Below are 17,920 nucleotides of genomic sequence, written 5' to 3'. Positions count from 1 at the left end.
TACAGCCAGTTGAGCGAGCACTGTTGGTGCAGAGACATGCCATCCCCATCTGCAGTCTTCCAGCCCAGGGCCCCTGGAACACCTGCCTCCTGGGAGGGAGACAGACCCCACCCCACTGGCTGCACAGACTCCACAGCCTGTCAAGAGGGGCTCTGGAATGGCAGTGACTGGCAGGCACTGGGATTCCAGGGGATGAGGACCGATCTGGGGACTAGCAGGTTGTCGGTCGGGGGAAGGTTAGGGTTGAGCATAACATGTAACTCTTGGGGTCATTTCATTAAGCATTTGGGGTTTCTCAGTAAACATGTCAAAGACCCCTGCCCTCAAACAGCTTATGTTGTAGCTAGAGAGATAGACAACCAGTAATAATCATAATATCATTTGTGGCATATTCGAAGGTGATGAGTGGAAAAGAGAAAGTTGACCAGAGTAAAGGGGCGGGAGGGCAGGATAGGGGGATGCTGGGAAGATGGCCACCTTAAAATGGGCAGACAGGGAAGGCCTCCTTGAGGACTCAGCCAGGACCTTAAAGGAAGTGAGATTGAGCCCACTGGGAATCTGGGAGAACATTCCAGACAGAGGGAACAGCTGGAATAAGGCACTAAGGGACTGTGCCTGACTTCTGGGAACAGCCAGGAGGCCAGTGTGGCTTGGGGGGTAGCACTGGGAGGGGAGAAAGTCAGAAGGGGGGGCAGGGGACAGACCCTGGAGAGCTCTGTGGGGCCTTCACTCTGTGAGAAATGGGGGCTGCTGCCAGAATTTGGGCAGAGTGACATGATCGAATCTTTGAACTGAACCAGGTGCTATGTTGCGAGTATACGCAGGGACACAAATGGAGAAGCAGGGACAGCTGTTAGGAGGCCACGGCTGCCATCCAGGCAAGGGACAATGATGGCTGCCACCAGGCTATTTCACCGGAGCTGGGACAAATGGTCAGGCACTGGGTGTATTTTGCAGGAAGAGCCAACAGAATTTCATGACTGATTTAGTGTGGAATAGAGGGTGGGGGTAGGCAAGGGTGACCCCGAAGATTTGGGCCTCAGCACCTGAAAGATGAGGAGTTCTTTCTTCCTCTAAAACCAGTTTTCCATCGAGGGTGAACTCCTCCGTTCTGGCTATAGACCAGGGATGGGCTGGCCTCCTTTTCTCTGCACTGCTACGTCCTCCACTGACCAGGGGACCTCTTCCCCGCCCCCCTCACAGCAGTCTCCCCTCCCCCCACGCCCTGAAGCATTTGGATTGCTACTCTGTGGGGGTGAGGCAGCCTGCTCCCTCCTATTCCTGCCAGACCTGCTTCTCTCCTTCTTCTCCTTAAGTGAAGCCCTTCCATGCAGACATTATGAAACCCAAAAGCATCGGACATCTCAGGAGAAAACCACCCGCCCCAGGATGGCCCGGCTTTCCCTCCAGCTGTGAGACGGGGCTGGGGAGAAGAGAGGCCGCAAGGGCAAGGCACCAACCTGACCAGTCTGAACCCAAAGCTGAAGCTTTCTAACTCCAACGCTTTTGCTCTTTCCATTAACACCCCTCTACGGGCACATTATGGGAAATGAGGGAGGCAGGGCCAGGATCAGGAAGAGGCAAGTGGGGCACTGAGGTTGCAGTGTAAGGAGGCAGCCGCAACCCGGCACATGCAGGCACCTGAGCCTCTGCACCACGTGAAATTTCACACCTTAGGGACGTGCTTACCTCACCCAGGTCCTGGCCGTGGTGTATAGGATGGTGCCCTCGCTTTGTAGATGGTGACCCTGCTGAACTGAAAGGGCCCACAGCTTGGTTTATAAACCCTGGGCAATGCCTTAAATCTGAGTCAGGTGTAAGTGGAGGCTTTATGCCAGCTAGTCCCCGTGTTTGGGGGAGGATGGGGGGGGGGGGCGGCTTCAGAATGCACCTGTTTGAGAATGTACTGTCAGAGGAATTAAACTTGAACAGTAATGAATTACACTTGGCAGGAGTGACAATAACTGGTTGATCTGAGCCTGCTGGCCTGACACCTGGCCACATTCTCCTCACAGTGGGAGCCCAGCACAGGTGGTAAGGTAAGGCCTCACCAGCCTGTGCTAGCTAATTAGGTTAGCTTTGTGTTGTTGCCAACGCACTCAAGCAGAGCAAACCCTGAGGTCGGAGGGGCTGCATTTGACCTTCAGGCTGCCTACTTTTCACCCCTGCCTCTGGAATTCTAGTTGCTCAGAGGGAGACTGGGATCTCATAGGAAGCAACTGGTCATCCTGGTGTCCTGGGCCCTGAGCAAGAGGAGCCGAGCTTATCTTACTGCAGGAGGAGGACATCCCTGCTGCTCAGGCATGATGGTGTCCGTGGAATTTCCATCACGAGGAAGCCTGTCACGAGAAGAAGCTTCCGCCAGTGCTTTCACCCTGGCTTCCAAACAACACTCCATGATTAATGGCTGCACTCCAGGGCAGGGTCATTACGTATGGAGCTATTCCTCACTGTGAACAAAAATTGATCGTGGATCCCTAGTTGGCAACCTTTCTCAATGCAGCAGAGATACGTTAGATCTAAGCAGATCTCAAAGAAAAACTTCCCTGCTTGGGGCTGCTCAGAAAGTCCCATTCTAGAAAGCCCATAATACCTAGCACCAAGGATGAAGTGTGAAATCAAGGGAAAGACCTGGTTGTAACACCATCCTAACACATCGCCCACATAAATAAAAACACCGTGGCCCTTACAGCAGCACCCACGCGTGTTCTGAGGTTTCCTGCAGTCCTTGCTTCTGGGCTTTGGAACTGAGCTTGGGGTGGGAGTTCCATCGTCTCAGAGAGGCTATTGCTCAGCAAGAGTCACCAAGTATTTGCTCAACCAAGATCCCACTTGTGGGGTTGTTACCCTTTAGGGCTGGGGGCGCGTGGGGTGGAAGAGTGTTGGGCTGGGGGTGGGGCAAAGGGCGTGAAAGGCTGAGAAATGGTGGTCGGGAATGAGGAGGGAGGGATCCACTTCACAGTCTGGGTCTTTTTCCAGCCTCTTGGCAGCAGCAATAACCGACCTGGCAGCCAGACCAAGAGGCAAAACGCCAGCCAGCAGCACTAATTGTAGAGTTCAGGGAGAGGGGCGGAATCATACCAGGGACGTCCCATCCGCTGAATGAAGTGGAAGGAACTAATCACAGCACCCCCACCACACGTCCATGTGTTTCATTTAATCCTTTAAACAGCCCTGCAAGACAGGTGTTATCGTCGCATTTTACTGACAGGAGTGAAGTCACGCGCCCAAGGTCCACAGCTACTCAGGGCCAGCACCAGAGCCGCCCCCACGTCTCACCTCGTCCCTGTGCTCCGTTACCTGCTCATCACACAACCACCCCTGGGCGGCCCAGAGCTTTCTGTTAGATCAGTCCAAGTTCTTACTTTTCCCGAAGTCTTGATTCCTTTTGCCAGAGATGCATACACAATTACCCAAGCCAGGAAGAGGCAGAAGGCTAGGGGCCACCTGATCTCTCCCGGATATTCAATCCCAGCAGAGATCTTCAGCACAAAGTACCTAAGAGTAGGAGAGAGAGAGAGAGAGAGAGAGAGAGAGAGAGAGAGAGAGAGAGAGGAGGAAAGTGACTGTCCGCAGGCTTTAATCTCCCAGCAGAGCCAGCAGCCTTGAACAAACTCCAGCACCCCCACCCTCCCCATCAGGGATCTGATCAGATCAGGTGGTGAGGGATTCTCAGATCTGGCCTCCTGCCCACCGCTGTCTGCAGAGATTGACTGGATTTACCCTGCTTTTCATTATGTGCTGGCAGGCCACTGAGGGCCCAGGACAGGCTCTGTACAAGACTACGTCAGCTCCACCATCATCGGGAGCTGCCCCAGAAGCTATGCAACAAATCCAACAGCACTGGGAGTCCCAGGACAGCCCCCCAACAGGCATTGCCAAGGTTGTTATCTTTATAGAAGGTCACATCATTAATGGAAACTCTAAAGTGTCAAGGATGATATTTGTGTGTTTTCTATATTGTACTCTTTTATAAGAAAGTATTCCAATAGTATTTGTATCATTTAAAAATTTTGAAAATCAGTACAAGGTCATTATGTTAAATGACTGAAAATGCTGCTCTGCATTTTAGTTCAAGTGGCACTGGGCATGTCCCAAGGCTGAGGTTGGCTAAAATGTGAAAGCAGCCTGGCTGGAACTAGTCAAAGACCATATTCAAAGACAGACAGACACCAGCTGCAGAGAGAAGGGGGCTGCTGTTTACCTGTAGCTGCTGCTGACAGCCTGTGTATATGCTGAAGAAGCCATAGCCTGCCTGATGACCCCCACATCCCTGGCAGTCACTTGTAGCCTGGTGGGAAGGTGGGCAAGCAGCCTCCCTCCTAGAGACAGGAGGCAGGAGTCATGCATCCTGGGTGAAAGTGTTGCGTTTGTAGGTTGGTGGTTTTCTGTGACATGAGCCAAGGGCCAGCCGGAACCCAGGCTCTACAGGACTGCACAAATGATGGTCCAGAACATTCTGACCTGCTGAAAGGCCTGAAGGCAGCTCCCCTCCAGACAGTTAGCAAGTGACAACCTGCAGGACACAGCCACAGTTTTCAGAACAGGGATGGACCATGCTCTGTGGTGAAAGAGCCTCTTTCAGTCTCAATCCCTGAGGCAACCTGAGAGTGTCTAGTGGCACTGTCATGGCTGCCTCAATGTCCTGAATTGATTCAAAACATTTTCCTTTCATAGTCATTTTGACTTTGGGGAAGAGCCAGAAGTCACACGGTGCCAGATCCAGTGAATAAGGTGGATGAGGACACATCGTAACATTTTTATTTGACAGAAATTGCCATATACCAGAAGCGATGTGTGACACAGAGCGTTATCATGGTGGAGGATGAAGTAAAGACACTCACAAAAGAGAACTTCCAGAAGTGCTTCAAAAAGTGGCAAGAATGATGGGATAAGTGTGTTTGAAGCGAGGGGGAGTATTTTGAGGAGGATTAATAGCAATGTGTCTTTTACTGTGATACATTTTTTTTATCATTTATACATTCACCATATCTTTTGATCACCCCTCGTACTTCACTCATTGGCCTGGCAAGCTGGCAAACCTCCCTGCCAACCCCCGAGCACATCTGAGTTGACAACCCCCAACTCAGGGCTTAACCAGAGAACATTATTTACCCTCTGTTGGACTCGGCCTTCATTGGTCTCCCTTAAGAAATGATTCCCTGAACTTTACTAAATTGTCCTGTGGTGGCTGAGGATTTTCCAGTATCCCTGAAGATTGATTGTCAATGTCTGGCAATACAGAGGTAAAAACTACACCACCAAGGCCAAACTGTTTTTCAAAAGATTGTTTCGTTCTTTAAATCTTTGACCATGATTTGTCTTTTGACCTTCTGCATCTCTTCCCTTTGCAAGTACAGAAAGAAAAAAAACGAAAAAAAACTAGCCCACTGCTTAGCTCACACTGGATACAAGTTTTGTGATGTTTTTGCCATCGACATCATGAATTGCAGCAGCACAGGTTCTGTTCCCACCAACGTTCAGCCAACTCTCCTCTGCAGGCCCAGAGGTACAACAAGCTACTCTCAGAAACCAAACCAGGGATAAAATCTCCCTCCCTGATCACTCGAGCAGGGAGGGAGAGAGGCAACATGCCCTTCGGGCCAACCACACCTCCGATCTACAAGTTATGTGTTCATTATTAATTCACTGGGTTTCTCTTAGACAGTTACCAAAAAAAAAAAAAAGAAAAAGAAAGAAAGAAAGAAAGAAAGAAAGAAAAAGAAAAAGAAACCCATCTTACTTGAAATACTCTTCACTCCCACTGACAAACGTCTTATTGGCCTGGCTGGTGAAGTTAACCATTGTCAAGTTGGGATAGGCAGTCATGCAGAACGTCGAGTTCTTGATCTGTATTTTGGGGTGGTCACTGATGACACAGGAATCTGTTTAGGAGAGGGCAGAATGGAAGCATAGTGAAACTGTAGAGAAAACATACGCATGTGTCTTTCCAGCAATTTTAAAAACAAAAGCCAAAACTGTTTGCCAAATATCGGAGAGTAACTTGGAAAAACTAGTAAGTGAGCAAAGCTAGATGAAGATCCATGACGGAATTGTGTTTTACTCATGACGGAGCCCTAGAGCAGTGCTTTGTACTGTAACAGCGGCTCTCATTCCTAGAGCCCTCTCTGTGGTGCACGCTGTGCTAAGCGTTTTAACTCTGGGCGTGCATTGTCTCATTCAAGGCTCTCAACAGCCTATGCAATAGGTACGATTCCCTCTGGTTTGCAAATGAGGGAAAGGCTTCAAAGGGGTTAATTAATTCCGCTGCGATCACACAGCTAATGAGGAAGAGAATCAGGATTCCAATCCAGATCCTTCTGATTCCACAGAAAAGAAGTGGCTTGCACAGATGACTTTAATTGGACATAAGCAAACCGCATGAAGAGCCCCTGCCACAGAGGGCTTCCTAACGACTCACCTTGAACAATGGCTGCCATATAGTAAGGACGCTACAATACATGCAACATGTGCTTTTGACACACTCCCAGGGCTTAATAGAGGCAGCAACTGTGCCATGTGCTTGCAAGCCTGCAGCAAGACCTCACACCGTGATTCTCAACTTGGGATGAATTTGTCCCCCAGGGGACACTTGGCAATGTCTGGAGACATTTTCAGTTGTCACATCTGGAGGACAGGGTACTACTAGCATCTAGTGGGTAGAGGCCAGGGATGCAGCTAAATACACTGCAGTGCACAGGCCAGTCCCCCGCCCCAACACACACACAACACAGGATTATCCAAAACACCAATAGTGCCAAGGTTGAGGATGCCCGACCTAGGCTGGAACGGGGAGAGGGAACTAACCATGTGAGTCTTAGTATGTCCAGCCGTGGACATACTAAGGACACTAATAATTATTTTCTTGTGACATCCTCATAAAACCCAGAAGGTGCATACTATTAGCCTCATTTTAAACAGGAAAAAGCTTGTCTTTCTAACCACATTGTAATGCCTCTCTGACAGCTTTATAAATACTGATCACTTGACAGATATTTTAAATAGAGTCCACCAGGATTAATCCCAAAGGATACTGTTTTATAAAGGAGCAAAAAGAAACAGTAACAACAGCTAACAGCTATATGGCACTTACCATGTACTCTTTTAAGTGCTTTACGTGTATTAACTAATTGAAGCCTCTTATCACCCCTTCAAGGTAGGTATTGTTATTATCTCTATGTTACAGATGAAGATACTTCTCTGGGGCCAAGGTCATAGAGCAAAACCAGGAGGCAAACAGGCACTCTCTTTTTGGAGGCCATGCTCTTAACTGCTCTACTGTGAAACAGAGAGCAGGGCTCATGAACTCAAACACCTTCTGAGGCCAAGCTGGTGACACAAATGGGGAAGGCATAAGATGGAGGCTAGTAAGGAGAGGTGGGGACTCCGGCAAGCCCCAGGGTACTCTAGCCAATCCGTGTGATACTTTTCCATGTGTGCTGGCAAGAAAGAAAGAAAGAAAAAAAAGCAGAAAATCTGGATATTTACATGAAATCTCTCCATTTTAAAATGTTGGCAACAACGTCAAGTTGTTTGTAAATACTGTGGGCCGACAAAAAAACACATTAGCTTAGATCTGGCACGTAGACTCCCGATGTACGCCCGCTGCGGAATAGCAAAGTGGGAATGACTATAGGTCCAGGAGTCCCACTGGCCCTGAGAGTGTAGATGAGTTCCTTTAGCTGTCCAAACCTCCATTTTGCTGATAACCGTTGTATCCATGAGAGAACTAAATTCAGTGAGATCACAGATGAAAAGCTTTTACACAACGCCTAGCACACAGGTGGACTCGATGAATCTTGGCCAGAAGTCGGTCGTCACTACACCTTTTTATGGGGTGAGCACCTCACTCCTCAGCATCACCTCCCACAGTCCTACTTGCCAGCCACCAATTACCTCCTGCACATCCCCCAGAACATCCCATAAGAGTGGATAAAAGTTAAAACAATTATAATAAGAATCCCTTCCTTCTGATTGGTTTAGACCAGAGTTGCTCCCAGTGGCAGTGCGACGGACTTTTTGGACCAGATAATTCTCTGTGGTGGAGCTTGTCCCTGGCCTCTGCCCAGTAGGTGCCAGGCGCATCCACCCCCACGGTGACCACTGAAAATGTCTATAAACATTGCCAAATGTCTCCTGCAAAATCTGCTGGGGTGGAGAACCACTGCTTTTAGAGTCCTCAAAATACCTTCTTATTCACTATGATCTGTCTTTAATCTAATCAAGTAACAGAGTCTCAGGGGGATTCCAAACTAAGAACTGTCAAATATTTACTGAGGAGGCATCTGTTGTTTCCCCCATCAGTGACCTGAATGAAGACAATTAAAGCACATCCATAGCCATTTTCTGTCACTGAGCACGTTAGTTCTTTCTCGCCCTCCTGCCAAAAAAGTACGTTCATCCCCTAAGACTGAAGAGATCGCTAGCGTGCGGACAAATGCCAAAGCGCTTGCTTCCAAAGCTGCCATTGTGAAGCGTGGGCAGCTTTCTTAGAGAGTGTCTCTGGATTGCTGCTGACTGGGCAATACAAGGTCACTGCGTTCCTGCCGCACTGCCTTAGAGCTCCTTGCAGCCTCAAGCCTCCTGCAATATCCCTTCCTACCACTGGATGGCAGAAGCGTGCTTCCGCGCCTTCAGGTCAGCCTGCGGCCGAGTCATCAGACAGCTCTGCGGCCCAGCAACCCTGAACAAAGAACAGCTCTAATGATTGCGCTAAATTGGAAGCTGCTCGAATGGGATTCTCTTCACTCGGGCAATTATTAATAAATGAAAGCACATAAAAGGCTAGGGGGAAAAAAAGGAATCGTTTAATTAAAATTCTAATGAAAATTAAGCCATTCCAGAAATAGAAATGGTATTTATGGGGTTCCCATTTTAAATGACCCAGCTTGCTCCTAATTTCACAGAACAGTCGCTGGTCTCACTTGGCAAGGGGATTAGTCGTTCTCCATTACAGATACCTGAAGGCTTGAGTCCCCCCTAAGGAAGTCAGTCTTTCTTACAACCTATACGTTAGAGGTGTGGCAAACTCAGGCTCTCCCTGGGGGCCGGGCAGGGCTGTTGTTGGGGGCTGGAGCAAGTACAGGGCCTCTGCATCTTGATGGTGAGGTAGGGCTCTCTGGCAGTATGTCCCTAGCAATGCTGAGAAGGCCATGGAAGTAAATACCTCCCTGCTATGATGGAAGGTTGGGATGGCGGGCAATCTATCCCCTCTCTCTTGGGACCAGCTGCCTGCCATCACAAGGGTAGGATAGTTATGGAGTTGTGCTGGAAGGTTATTCGTGGAATACTGCACTATAGGAAGGAGTTGTTCTGTTTCCTAAACAAGCCTCTCCCAGAATGGCCATTTGGGAGAGAGCCTGGAATGTCTATTGTGGGGACTCCCTACTTGTCCATCAAAGCAGTGGGATTCTAAAACCACCTGTGCCTCTGCAAGTCAGACCACCATCACCTTGGTTCTAAGTCACCCCAGGACTCCAAAGGACCAGTACTACTTCTGTGAGGGATAACCTGACCTCCGTAATGGAACACATTTATGTGTAGATAACAAAGAGAACAGATGGGGGCTGCACAAAGAGTATATGACACCTCGCTTTTTAACAAACAAATGAAAAAATGTAAAGCACTAAGAATGAGATAAGATTTGCCCAGCCTGTCCATATGCTCCCAGGGAATATTATAATGAAAAATGTCCATTGTCTTTCTCTCTCTGTTTATAGCTTACATAGATTTTTTTGTTTGTATCTGTCCACTAGGAGCTTAGCTGAGTAATGTCTGTACTCTGCCTTTAAAGTTTCCTGGGTTATTATGAGCCAGACTGGGAATTCCACAAAACCAGGGTACACCCACCCACACACCTGGCCTGGCCAATGTGCTCAGCTTGCTTCAAAATACACACACACACACACACACACACACACACGTGTGTATGCATATACACACGTATACTCTGACTATAAAATAAATACGTGTCCATGATAGATAACATAGAAAAAAAAGAATGACCCCAAATCTGCCAGTTAACCTTTTGTGTGTCACCTTCCTATTTTTTCCAGCCACGCACATATTGTTAGGAATAAAAGTTTACTATAAATCTGTATCCTGCTTTGATCGTTAACATAACATGGCAAGGATTTCCCCACATTGTAGGAATATTCATTTTTAATGACGATAGATTACTTCAACCTATGGATGTACTACAATTTATTGGGACCATGAAATTATTCAGTAACTACTTGAATTTTCGTCACATGTTTAAGTATTTCTAGTGTTTTCCAAAATTGTAAGTGTGGCTGCAATGAACAATAATGTACAACCCTTAACTGCATCTCTGATTCCCCCCATGAGATAAATCCCCAGAAGTGGAATTACTAAGCCAAACTACTGTTCGGACAAGCTTTCTTTTTACCCCATTGAACCTCAGCCACAAACAGCTAGGCAACTCCGGGACTGACGTCACTCTGCTGGGGCTGATCCAATAGAACCTGCTGGGCCAAGGACTCTTCAGGAGCCCTGGATGAGCAGAGAACCAGGGGCTATGAGACCCCTGTGCTGGTTGTACCTTTCAACGTGCAGCCTGACACTTCCCTGCTCTGGGCCGTCAAGTCCACTTTCTCACCTGCACATAGTGATCACGTCACCTGCCGCTTAGAATGCACAGGGCTCTTATTAGGAATAGTCTACACTTCTGTAGACTGGGGAGCATTTAGCACGGTAGTTAGGAGCAGGGCCTTGGAAGACAGGCAAACTTGGGTTCAAATCCCAGATCTCCCCCAGAGCCAGCTTTATGACCTTGAGCTCCAGTTCTTTCATCTGTAAAGTAGAACTAACAGTAGAAGCCATATGTTGGCTTGTTGTCCATATTAGCATTGCTAAAGTGAGTAAAAGAGTTGCCCACAGTGCTTGGCATGTAGTAATGATGCTAGCTGATGTTATTAAGGGTTACAGTGCTGCACAAGTATTCGTGGGTATCGTTAGTAGAGGAGAATGGTGTTTCTGAACTACTATTCCTCCTGGAGGACAGCTGAGGGACACCCATCACTATGACCCATGTGGTCCCTGAGGAAAGTCCCCAGGGAAGCTCTCACGGAGCCTGAATCAAGGCAACAGCCCTCCTCCAGCTTCGAAAGTGACTTCCCTCCCAGGCACAGTCTGGAAAGGAAAAGTAAGGTTCTGGGATGAGCTTGAGGTATGTCTGCATTCCAGACCCCCATCCTGGAAAGTGCACGTGGCCTAACATGGCAGCCATTTTCAGGGGACCATTCTGGCAGCTGATTATTGGTTATGAATCTGTGAACAGCTGCTGAGTGGGATTCTCTCAGACAGCAGCTTTGCAGAAGTGACCACTGGCCTGGCAGGGACTGCAGGGCAAAGAAGGTGCGGCACTCCACTCCAAAAATGGCTGAGAGCATCCTAATTAAGGGATGTGGAAAAAACTGCAACCTAGTGGTTGCCACCCTTGGGTGCACCTGGGAACTTTAAAAATACAGAGTCCTAAGCTCCATCCCCAGATCATCCCATGTAACTGGTCTGATGTGGACCGTAAGTGATATTTTGATTTGTTAGTTCCCCAGGTGATTCTAATATGCAGTAGCTTAGGTTGAAAACCACTGCTCTTCGCTAAGAATCTGTCAACATGGAAATTGTAGAAATGAGGACACGAGGCCCAGAGAGTCTAAGGGACACTTACTCCTGGTCACACCATCCGTGAGCCACACACCTGAGAACCGCCACAAATCCCCATGCCCCATTCCTGAGCACGTCCAGCTGCACAGGGTTTGAATTTAATGAGCATGTGTCTCTAGTTTGAGCTCTTCTTCCGTCTTATTCAAAGATTCTCTAGGTGGAGGTTGGTTGTGGTGTGTATGTACATGACCGTGTGTGTAAAAATACTCCAGTGTGATTTATTGCCTTTAGGTACGTGTATCTCTCTGGGGGTGTGGAAGGGAAGAATGCATTTTTCTCTCTTAATACACTCCAAAGGCTATATAACGTCCTAGTTCTACAACGTGCAGGCTGTCAGGGCAAAAAGAGCTGATGTGGGTGCCCGGTACTAAGAGCCAATTATATAGAGATCACAGGAGTGTGCCCTCAGCACAAACCCAGCTTGAGGGAAATAATAGATCATCCGAGGAAAGAAGAAACCACTTTCTTATGGTGCCTATCCAAACGACCAGAGCCTTCGAAGGTGACTGATTCTAGCACCTTCTATTTGTCGAGTTTTACACTTTTCCAGCTGCTATCACATCCTTCTTTTCTTTTCTCCTCACAGCAATCTTGTGAGGTAGGTAGGATGAAGGCTATTGTTATTGCTTCTATTTTTCAAATGAGGCAAACTCAGACCCAGAGAGAAGTTACCTGACGCAGACACATGTACCCCCAGGGACCAAGATGTCTTAGAGACCAGGAGGCCTTGCTAACAAATCTGCATGCTGCTCCTCACATTCACTCTCTCGTCCTTGACCCAACAAGCTGACAGCTTCCCCAAGTCCCCCAGTCCCAGTGGATTTCCGGTCTGAAACAGTCCTCCACAAACACTCCCTGACTCCCCAGGCAGACTTCCTCTGTTCTAGTGTTACAGTATGCACATTTCTATCAGAGGTCGTCAGTTTAAGTGTCCATTCTCCTGTGAAGTGTAGGCCCAGAATCACTCACATCACTCCTAGACTCAAAGACTTCATTGCTTTTCAAATTGTACCGTACATGCAAGTCACCTGGGGACCTTGCTAAAATGGAAATGTCCTGACCCCACCCAAATCTAGTAAAGCAGACTTCTGGTGGGCCTGCAAATCTGCATTTTTAACAAACACTCCCGCTATTTCTGAGCAAAAATAAAATTTGATTACCCCTTCTCTGGGCCATGAGCTTCTTAATGTTAGAATTAAGTAATTTGTTGGTTTGTTGTCTTTTTTGTTAATCTCTGTGCTGCCAGCACCTAGCGTAGGGCCTGGCAAACAGAATATGTGCTCAATGAACCTTCATTGGATGAATGAACAAATGAATGAATGCATAGCCTGATGTAGGCATAGCCAAACTTACCTAGCAAAAGTTTGGTTTTATCTTTGCATTCTGGAGTGTTCCAAGGGTTGTTGCAGGAACCCCAGGGCAGGACAGACACAAAGGAAGCAAACAGGTAGAAAAGTGTGTAGCAAATAATCACGTTGTAGTATATGGCTATTAGGACGGAGATGATCAGCATTGCGATGCCACAGCCTGTGGAAGCAAAATTTCCAGGGATTCGTCTCATCCCAAACCCTATGGAATTCTTACAGTTGGGCACAGGGTGGGGACCTAGGTGTTGGCTCTCTTTTCCAGTTGGATACACTCACAATGGAGTGAACTCTGTGTTTACCAAGGGCACTGAGACATGCCGCCAGGAAAGGAACGCTGCCAGGACTGACACTGGGCCATTCTTCAGAAGGCCCCAGAGGTGGAAGTGATCAAATAAAGAAGAACGGAGTGAGTTCTATGGATCACAAAAGCCGGTCTCCCTCCAGGGGCCACGTGGTGCCAGAGAGAGCAGAGTAGGGCTGAGGAGACTGAGAGACAGGACGAACTCACCTTGTAGGGCTGGGATGGCCTTCCACACAGAGACTGGCCCCTGGCTGGCAAACTGGCCCAGTGACACCTCTAGGAAGAAGATGGGCAACCCAGCCAGAGCCAGCATCATCAGGTAGGGGATGAGGAAAGCACCTTAGAAAGAGAGAATGGGAAGTGAGAGCCCTGGGAGGCCAAGGCCAGGCTCCAGCCCACCTTCACCTTCTGTGGTGGGAGCTGGCTCCCTCTCCTTTTCCAGGAAGCTTTTGATGGTCCCGCTCAACCACAGGCACCCAGGGACATTTAAGAGCCCTCCTCTAAAAAGTACAAGGTTACTCTGCAAACAGTCCTTTTTTTCAGCTCCCCACTGAATGAGTTGTTAGGGTTGTGTGCTGGTTCTTTTTCTTATTACAGTATTGATACTTCGGTGTCCCGAAATGAAGCCCTTCCAGCATTCAACAAATCCATGCCTTGGACTCATTGCTGGAGTCAGATTTGGTGAAATCTCATCATTTCATCGGCACCTCTGCCCTCCAAGGACCTATCTTCTACTAAGCTGGACTTTGGGAGTCCGCATATAACCCAAGTTACCTGCACACCTTCTTCCAACCAGGGTGGGGCCTGGTACCCATCCCTCTCCCACCTCCGCAGCCATCACACATTCTCAGCTTCCTTCCCCACATAAGAAATCCCTCCCATCCTTCAAGGTCAGCTCAAATGCTTCCTCCTCCAAGGACTCTCCCACGTCCGTCCTCCCACAGCACCTTTCCCAGGCACCCCGCCCTTGACGATATTTATGTGGGTGTCTCATCTAGACCATAGTGTTCTCTCCCTTGGAAGATTCTGTGAGGTTGTTTGAGGGCTTGGGGAATCGCCCTGGTCTTTGAAAAGATTTGGACCAGGAAGCACTGTGCCCGGGTCAGGCCCATTCTGGGGCTAAACATGACAGAGCCTAGAGCGCTGCTCAACAGAAGGAAAGCCGATCCTGTTCTAGTCCCCTCTTTCTGCTCACCCGTTTCCCAGCTTCCTGTCTGGAGCAAGGACCTCTCCTGCCTGAGGCTCCCCAGGCGAGGGAGGCCCAGCAGCAGCCCTGGGCTGCTGAGGAGTGAAATTAGGGGTCCTGCTTTGTGCTCTCCTGACAGGGTTTTTGAGAAAGACGTGCTCCTGGGAAGGAGGAGGTGAGCCGTCCACCCCGCGCTGAGGGCTGCGGGACCTGGGAGCCGCAGTGCGGACAAGTCGGCGCGGGCCGGGGCTCCGCGCGCAGCTCTGGACACCGCTGGACACGTGCGCGGCCCCGCACTTGGCAGATCCTAGGTGAGCAAAGCGCGGGCACTTTTTCCGGCCAAACTCGCTTGACTGGAACTCCCTCCTCACCGGATCCTGTATACCTACCCCCCTTCCGTCACTGGAAGTCTTATTATAGCACCTTCCGCCCATTTCCTGCACCCTAGTCTGGGGACTCCCTGCGGAAAACCAAGCGGAAAACCTAGTCATGATGCCCAAATTTGGGTCGCCAGCACACAGTCTTCGGTTTCCAGGGCACCCAGATGGCAAAAGCTCTGTGGTCCTCATAAGTACTTGTCAACGTGTCCTCATTTGGAATTGGGGGGAAGGGACAGTAACAATTTTTTTTCCACTTTAATTGTCCTGTGGCACAGGTAGCGCTTGTCCACTGTTCCTATGCACCAAATTCTTCCTGGAGCCCACTCAAGAAACAAAACAATAATAATAGATAAATAATGTTTTAAAAATCCTTAAGCTGCCTAACCTGTCGGGATGAAGGGCACATTTCTGGTCTCTTTGGTTCCGTTGAGAGGCTGTGGGTGATCTAGGCATAAATTCCTATTCCTAGAGGGTGACTTGTCAGCCAACGTGGGGGCAGCCGCTGGCCCTGTGGAGCCCCAACGTCAGGAGGGCAAGCGAAGGGGACCTTGGATGTGTCAGGTCCCTTCTTTGTGGGTACATAACAGGTACAACATATCCTAGCGGCCTGGCAGCTGGTGCATGCCTCACCATTTCAGAAACTGTTTTCCCTCACATGCAGCTTCTTCCACCCAGTTAGGGCAAATGAAACGAAACCCATTTTCGTTAAACGGTTTTGCGAGTCAAAATCTACTCTTGCCGCACCCAAGAGGATGTATGTGTGGGCGCTTCTGAGAGGCTTCCAGAGCGCAGCTCCCAGCCCCCTGGGCTCACACCTCCCGCTGCACCTGCAGCCAGCGGTCAGCACCACCCACGTGCCGGGTCCCCAGGTCTCCCATATGGGCCAGGGTTTCCAGGTTAGAACCTCACAACGGCCTTCAGTCTGCGTCCAGGACCACACAGCTACTGGTTCTAATGCCATGTGGGGGTATGGAGTGCGGCCCTACCTGAATACTCGTGGGATGAATTAGAGTTTGAACTTCCCTGCATCAGTGCCCACTTGGCTCAGGGCCCAGCCCCCCCATGCAGGGCCCGTGGGGGATCAGGAGGGCCCCCTCTTTCTTCCTTGGGCTCCAGCTCCAGATAAAAGCCTCCAGGATCTAGTGACAACTAGTTAGAGCAGCTTGTGCCTTCCAGCTTAATACTGTTGCCTACAGGGCATGGGGCTGGCGTGTGAGGAGGCCACCCTGAGCCTCCCCTTCCAGCTCCTCCAGGGGCTCTGGGTCCCTTCCCCCCAACCCCCAAGTGCCCGCCCCACAGCACCGCAGGCGGAAAGAGCGGAAAAGCCATACCTCCCCCGTTCTGGAAGGCCAGGTAGGGAAACCTCCAGACATTGCCCAGCCCCACTGCGTACCCCACCATGGACAGGATGAAGTCCAGTTTGCTGGACCAGTTCCCTCGAGCCTTATTCTCATCCCCTTGCTCGTCTTCCTGGGGGCGGAAAAGCACATTGTCGGATAACAGCCCCCGGTGGGTCAGCAAGCAGGTCCCATTCCAACCCTTCCCCTGCTGAGTGAGGGTCCTTCCCAGCAAGCAGGCCCCCACTTTTCAACCGAGGATGCATCAGCAAGCAGGACCCCAATTCCAAAGACAGAATGCATCTACAAGCAGGACCCTCACCCCTCAACCCTGCACTGAGTCTTTCAGCAAGCAGGCTCCCGATTTTCATCTGAGACCCGTCTGAAATAGACCCCTGAAGCCTTGTTTCCCAAACCCTGCAGTTAGGGCACATCAGCAGGCAGCTTTCCCCAAACCTTAAACCTGTTGGCTGATCACAAGCAGGTCCCTCGAACCCCAACCCCTGACAAGAGTTTATTAGGCAAGCAGGCCCCCAATATCATGCCTAGAGTCCCCAGCAAGCAGGTCCCTAACCAACCCCTCCCTCCCAAAACCCTTCAATGCACCCTTTCCTCAGTCCCTTCTCCCCCTGGAGTCTGTGCTAAGTCCAGAAAGAGCTGCAGTGCCTGAAGCCAGCCAGAGCCTCTGCCTCACTTCTCTGCCAAAGCCTACAGTCATATCTGCCTGGTCGGCTAACTTAAGCAGGGGGCCACTTTCAGCAGTGGGGTAAGGGAGACGGGCAAGAGGGACATGTGGGGGTGAAACAAGAGGGAGAATAGAGAAGGCAGATATGGTAAGAGATAGGGCATCTAACACCTTGAGTTCTGGTCTAAATTTTACCATTACACAGCTGGATAACACCAGCCAAAACACTTGCTCTCTCTGACCCTCTGTGTCCCCATCTTTAAAGTGAGGGACTTAGAGTAACCATCCCCTGAAGCACCTTCCAGCTCCAGCAGTCTATGGATCTTTGGGGCTCACCTCTGCAAGTTCACCCTAAGATGCTCTCTTGGGGCAGTTCCTCCTTCTAGAATGCCTTACTACTAAGCAGAAAAGGCTGCGGGTGGAGCCACCTCAAATAAAATGCTGAAAATGTTCAGGACACCTGGACACCACACAAAGCTTCCAGAGATCTAAGCCACTACACAGCTTCCCTGTCCTCAGTCACCTTCCACCTCATATTCTAGCAACCTGGTACGTCCCACACTCTCCCACAGGCCACGGAAGAGAAAGAAGCTGTTGTCAGGAAGGGAGGAAGTCTTGGAGAGAGAGAGGAGGGCAGAGGTAGGTGTCAGAAAGGCACGAACAGAAAGATGGGTAGAGCTGAATATAGGCAAATGCAGGGCTCGGTCTATACAGAACATCTTTAATAGCTGTCCTACTCTCCTCCCACCTCCACCCTCCAATCCTTCCAGAGCTTGAAGGGTGGGGGTTCCAGCTGCTTTTGCCGCAGTGCGGAGGTTAAGCAAGGCATGTGAAACAAAATTCTGCCTCTGCCTGGGCTCACGCTGTTGGGCACGTGCTGTCAGAGGCAGTTAATACACACACACAAACACTCCAGAAGTGGGTCCCCAAAACAAGGGCGAGTAGAAACGCCTAAGTGTGTGTTCATTTCTAGTCATTC

At 49.6% G+C, this 17,920-nt stretch overlaps 1 protein-coding gene across 6 annotated transcripts in view; it reads right to left on the bottom strand.

Annotated features, from left to right (window-relative positions):
- Window positions 1–17,920, bottom strand: part of SLC6A5 (solute carrier family 6 member 5) — a 51,445-nt gene that overhangs the window by 27,176 nt on the left and 6,349 nt on the right. For all 6 annotated transcript variants that reach the window (XM_074336135.1, XM_019742625.2, XM_019742624.2 and 3 more), the window contains exons 3-7: window positions 16,251–16,389; window positions 13,561–13,692; window positions 13,039–13,212; window positions 5,744–5,885; window positions 3,366–3,498 (exon numbers count right to left, since the gene is read on the bottom strand). In XM_074336135.1, the coding sequence (XP_074192236.1) occupies window positions 3,366–3,498; window positions 5,744–5,885; window positions 13,039–13,212; window positions 13,561–13,692; window positions 16,251–16,389 (720 nt within the window). The remainder of the gene's footprint in view (window positions 1–3,365; window positions 3,499–5,743; window positions 5,886–13,038; window positions 13,213–13,560; window positions 13,693–16,250; window positions 16,390–17,920) is intronic.

This window comes from Rhinolophus sinicus, linkage group LG06, assembly GCF_036562045.2.
Source record: "Rhinolophus sinicus isolate RSC01 linkage group LG06, ASM3656204v1, whole genome shotgun sequence".
NCBI classification, from domain to species: domain Eukaryota; kingdom Metazoa; phylum Chordata; class Mammalia; order Chiroptera; family Rhinolophidae; genus Rhinolophus; species Rhinolophus sinicus.
Note: the sequence above shows the minus strand (reverse complement) of the source record. Positions and strands in the feature narration are given on the sequence as shown.